The 6000-nt window shown below is 40.0% G+C and overlaps 1 protein-coding gene across 1 annotated transcript in view; it reads right to left on the reverse strand.

Moving 5' to 3' along the window:
• Positions 1–4884, reverse strand: part of abhd18 (abhydrolase domain containing 18) — a 29083-nt gene extending 24199 nt beyond the window's left edge. Inside the window, exons 1-2 of the mRNA XM_033633129.2 lie at positions 4761–4884; positions 832–940 (exon numbers count right to left, since the gene is read on the reverse strand). Coding sequence (XP_033489020.1) covers positions 832–923 — 92 coding nt within the window. The 5' untranslated portion in view covers positions 924–940; positions 4761–4884. The remainder of the gene's footprint in view (positions 1–831; positions 941–4760) is intronic.
• Positions 4885–6000: the final 1116 nt, after the last annotated feature.

Genomic DNA, 6000 nt, shown 5'->3' on the forward strand with positions numbered 1-6000 from the left:
TTTTAAAAAAAAAAGAAAACCTTGAAGTTGACATAGTACAAATATCTACCAATGAAATTATGAAATTAAACAATTACAGCCAATGAAAAGTATATATATAAAAAAAACAAAACAGCTTTTAAAAAAAATTAAAAATAACAAAATGATGAGTAATGAAGTAATATAACATCTTTAATTTTTTTAAATATATGTTTGGGAAGTCTGTTTCAGTTTGCTTTCAAAAGGACACCCATTAACCAGTAACCAAGCGGGTAATTTTCAAGCAAAAAAAAAAAGAAAAAAAAAAAAAAAAAAAGGGCCTTTCCTTTCAGTCCAGTGCTCCATTGCCTCAGTGAGCTTAAGCGCTGCACTTCAAAGTGCTATCCATTCAGAGGTGATGAAATTTTAATGTTTTGTGATGTAAATGTCTTGCATTTTATTTTATTTTATGTTGGCTTTGCTGTCAGACAGCCAACTAGTTGTGTTAACATGGAAAAATACCCACCGCCTAACCATTACGTCTTGCTCTGGATAATAGGCCTCATGATAAATTATACATTGTACAGCCATTCAAAAACATGTCTAAAGAGATATGACACATAGCTTGTATTGTCATGTCTGTGAGTAGGAGTAAATGAAAGGATGTTTTACATCCAAAATTTGACTTGGAACAGCTTGATGAATACTGGCCCTGAGAGAGACTACAGACCAGACCCAGGATATGCTGATGGCAGACAACTTGGCCAACCTCCAGGATAGTTAGAGGAGGCTGCTCCCTTGTATATGATGACAAGTTTCTCTTCACTCCTGATATTTCTAGTTGTTGTGTTCTCTGTTTTGTTTTTTTCATACCTCTTGAGGTCTTCAGGCTTCCCCCATCCCCCAATGAAGAGTTTGGTGAGGAGCAGCCTTCTGTAAAATACATCCAGTCGGCTCACACCCATGGACTAGCACCAGGCATCTACACAGGAAGACAGACACTTCATTCAGAGTGCTGGGGAAAGCCTTTATCAAACAAATGGCTGGCTAACAACATTGAGTGTCTTGCAGTTTAGGAGGCACTTTTGTCAAGGTTGGTGAGTCCAACCTGAGCTAAAAAGAAAACAAATACAGGACTTACGTACAAGGTGGCCAGAAACACCACTTTAAACCCTAGATTATTTTATTCATGTTCATGTTTCCGATTCTTATGGTTTATTTTAAAATCGATGTGGTCTGATACTGATGACGTGTCAATATTATCATGCATCCCTAATAGGAATTCATAAGAACTTTCAGTAAACGACTAAAGGGAAATGTTTTAGGAAAGGGCAAAGTAAAGAAGCATTTTTTTAAATGCCTAATGACACCACAGGCGACTTTACCATTTTCTGTTCCATAAGTTCATTTTTGTTCAGAGAAGGATCCTCAAAATAGTTCGATTTTAAACATGCGTTTCATACATAATGTTGAAAGTACCTCACTAGTTATTTATTGTATAAATCATACGTATAAGGTATTGACGGCTCCTGCACAGCACAGGAGAGAAATGTGCCTTCAGGGCTTTCTGCCAGAAAGCTTTTCATTTTAACCCAAGCCATTTGTCTTAACCCTAACTAAGAAAGTACTGCACTTTGCTTTCATACAATGTCAACTCTCATTCATTCCTCTGCTGTTGGGAAGAAGAATAGAAGAATCGAATAGAGGAACAGAAGTGAAAAGATGAAAATAAATAGATTTCTACCAGAAGAAGACTAACTTCTCCTGCTGCAACAAAATCTAAACAGCACCTGGAAGCCCCTCAATGCAGAGTGCAATACAGGACTGTGCTCAACATGGGCGGAGTCAATCATATGACAAGCACCACCCTTGGTTAGTAGGCCAAGCTGCTATGACTGCTAGCTAGCTGGCAAGCCGCTACTCTGCAGTCCCTCTCCGCTTTACTCCCTGCCTTTGCGACTACCTCTAGCATCTCAAATTCAGACAGCACTAACCAGACAACCCAGTGTGGGGGTCACAGCAGGCTGGTGGCCAACAGCAGTGCTTGGTCTAACCTGTGTAGTGCCACAGCAACACAAGCTTGCTGATCCATCAGGAGTAGGGCTGCAAGATATTGGGAAAAAGTGACATTGCGATTTTTTTGCCCTCAGTGATATATATTGCAATTTATATATTTTTTTTAAGGATGCATTATTTTCCACCAGATGACTTCAGCAGCTCTACTTGGTGAGAATTAATCATTCTGGAATTATTGGGCTGATATTGCTTTGAATGCAACAGCATAAAATGTGCTGAAAATAGGCACTTGGTCAGTGAAACCACCATCTCTTTCAGTGTTTCCCCTATATGCAACTAGCAGCGGCGCACCACCCTTCTTGTTTTGTCTTTTCTTTTTTACATCTTAGGTCTTTAGAAACTACCGTTATATTATTTGGCGCACGGACGCTTCATATAATAACATTACACTATTTATCGTGTTATACAGTGAAACGTTTCACCTTATAACGTGATGACTTATATTGTTTACACAATGGCATGTCATTTCTGTCTCTATATGGTCCGATGCCATGGGCCCCAACACGTGTGCGCGCACACGCACACACACACACACACACACACACACACAGAGGTGAGCACACTACAGCATGGCTCGGGCTGTATTTTACCAAGTCCGAGACATTTATAATTGAGCCAGGCCCGACCCTGCAGCACGGCACTGTGCACACAGTCAATGGAGCGGAGCCTTTGTTGCGTTCAGGTATTGTCACATAAATAACAAATTCCAGCACTTGAATAGGCTGTTTATTCTTTATTCCACTAAATTAGACACATTTTGTTGGTCAGTCATTAAAACGGAAGCAAGTTTTACGCGCATCACTTGGCAATTTACACATGCATGCTTAATTTATTAGGGCAAGCCACATAGCAAGCCCCACGATGTAAATATTGCACACGTGTGCATCGCAATGGTGAGGCAGGAGGGTCAGGTTTTGCCTGAATTTGAGCTGCTACAGCCGCTAACTGAAGGTCTGTCTCCAGAGCTGCTGTCTGCTCTTTTTCAAGCTAAGTAGTTTCAAATCGGCAACCTGAGACTGAAAAAAGAAGTTAATGTGGAAGTACCAAAAACTGCACTTCTTTGAATGGCCACTTGAGGCTGACTCCAGAAGCCAGTCAGTCCCCACTCACCCCCATGTTAAAATGCCCAACTTGCCCAAAATGCCCAACGCCCATTAGTTTTACAGTCTGTGGTTGTTTCATAGGCAGGAATGAGGCGAAGGGACCACATTATTAGTACAGCCTGTCTCCGCAAAATATGACAGCTACAATTGTTTGAAACATAGTAATATGAAATCAAGCTCTGAATTTGATTAATGTATGTATTTCCTCACGTGGTGTAGGAGCAGAGCACAGCCCAGGTCAGAGGGGCTGGCTGGAGGTGAGAGGAGAGCAAGGGCCCGTAGAGCATGTTGGAGAACCACAAGAAGGGTAGGGGGTAGGGATGCAGACAGAGGTATGAGATGAACAGTACAATAACCGTCTAAGAAAATATCACGGTTTTACGGAATCACTGTATTACAGAATTTATTATTATTAGTCAATATGACCCTTAAAGGAATGAAAATGGAAGGGTTATTTTTGGTTGAACAAACATTTTATACTATAATTGAAACTTGAAACCATTTTGTTAATATTAGTAAGTGTATAAAGTCTCCCCTTTGAAAATAACTAAAACAAAGGGAAGTTTCAATGTACAGTTGCATTTCTTTTTTTCCACTATCGTAGATAAGCAGATGTACACAGTATGATAACCATCAACTTTTCCTGTCATGGTATACCTTAAAACAGGTATGCCACTAAAAACCAAACCTAGCAGGAGGTCTGTGGTACAGCCTCAAGCATGCTCAATGGGCCCTGACTTGATGCTCAGCTGCCTGGCTCTATCCCACTGACTCTTGGCAGCCTCCAGCAAGCCACACTGACCCAGATTGTGAGGACCAAGAGGACCATTTGCAATTACAACCTTACTTCTTCATATGAAAGCAGTGATATATTACAGACAATAATTACTTTGCAAATGGTGTCATATGTTTTCGAGGTTGCAGTGTTCATAATTTAGTACTTCATACAGTACTGAGGTCCATCTTCAGGTGCCCAGACGGGGAGGGCGATGTTAAGCGTGGGCGGGATTAAACATTAGACCCCGCCCACACGTACACTGCAGCGAGGGGTACTTTGGCTGGTATGATCATGTTATAGTTCACATGCCGCTCGGAAAGATGTGCACAGGGAACAGAGCAAAGATAATACGATCCACCTCTTGTGGGACTGCAGTCCTGTCAGAGTGGGGGGTTAAGTTTTTGGTAGCATTTAAGTGCGATAAATACAACGTGGTGAATAAAGCCCTGAGCTATGTATGGCTACTAAAGCATGGTACTTTGAAAGTTGACATAGACAAGTCACACAGCAGACAACAATGCCAATAATTACCTCGGCTGGAGTATTCAAAATGACAAAGCGTGACCTTTGTCACAGTAACGTTCACAAGGTTACTATTACATCATACCACCGCTTATATTGTGGAATACGAAAATCTATTACATTATAGCACGCAGCAGCTCTGAGACAGGCTATAAAACTAATATTTACCTGTTACCCTAAGTTGAACTTAGCAAAGTCAGCTAACATAGCCTTGGTCATTCATTGTTTTTAGGGCGATAGAGACGGACAGACGAGCATACAGACAGATAGGCGGAGAGTGAGTGAGACAGACAGACCGTTGACAGAGACAGTGATAACACTACCTCAGACTGTACACAGACGTTTGTTATCCTTGCCGTGGATTTCTTCGCACTGCTAGCTAACAGCTAACTTACGTTAGCGTCCTTAGAGGGCGAATGACAGGCAGTGGAGCTACTGTCAAGTTGCTGCTAATGACAAGGAACTTCCGGTTACAACATTCTAAATAAACCTGTTCAAAAAAGACCTCACATTATGTTAGAGGGTACAATACAACAACTTAAAAGACCTCACATTATGTTAGAGGGTACAATACAATAACTTAAAAGACCTCACATTATGATAGAGGGTACAATACAACAACTTAAGCGTTTGTAGACAAAAGTAGGTTGTGTCTGGAAAAAAGAAAGAAATCCACAAAACTATGATGTAAAAGGAAGCATAAGAGAACAAACGCGACGGACAACTTAAAAACCTCAAGCAGTACACTGTAAAACATGAAGTTCACATAGGCTTACTATGATGTTATTAGGGTCCGGGCAGCTAAGCTGCCAGGATACTATTGTAATCCTAAGTATTCTTCTTCTTTCTTCTCCCGAGGAAATCATACTTTCCATGGGTGTAAACTCACCAAACTTTGCACAAAGGTCCAGTCTCATGCCAGATATCCTCAGCTGTAAACTCAAGCCAATAGTCCTGATGGTGGCGCTACAGCAAGCGTCTAAAATTCAAAACTTTGAAAATTCACAACAAATCAACCATACGGGCTACAACTTCACAACTTTCATCAAACTGTAGCCCCAATACTGAAGAAACCTTTGTACATTTAAACCTATTAAAAATTATGAAGTTCATCACTGTTTTTTTCAAAAACTGTAAAACTTCTTAAACCTATCTCCTCCCACAATTTTTGCTCAATTGACACCAAACTTGCTACAGAGCATCTTCAGACTGTCCTACACAAACTATGTTTCTCAGATTTTTGATTTATCAAAAATTGAGCCTACAGTGCATCAAAATGTTTGACTAAATGGTACTGTAAACATACATGCAAATTCTTGCTAAATAAATCTTCAATGTTCATGAAAAAAATGACAAAATTCTAGATGGTAGATGATGTGTGGCAAATTTCAGAATTTTATCTCAAAAACTGAATTTTTTACAGCATTTTGAATTTTGCTCTAATGTGAACAACTGGGGTCAATGTAAATGTAAATGGCAATTTTAAGTTTTTCACTTATGGAGCAAATCAATCATTGTTACAAACAAATTACCAACATCTCCATGCTGTCTAGATGCAATATG

This window comes from Epinephelus lanceolatus, chromosome 7 (genome assembly GCF_041903045.1).
Source record: "Epinephelus lanceolatus isolate andai-2023 chromosome 7, ASM4190304v1, whole genome shotgun sequence".
Classification (NCBI taxonomy): Eukaryota; Metazoa; Chordata; class Actinopteri; order Perciformes; family Serranidae; genus Epinephelus; species Epinephelus lanceolatus.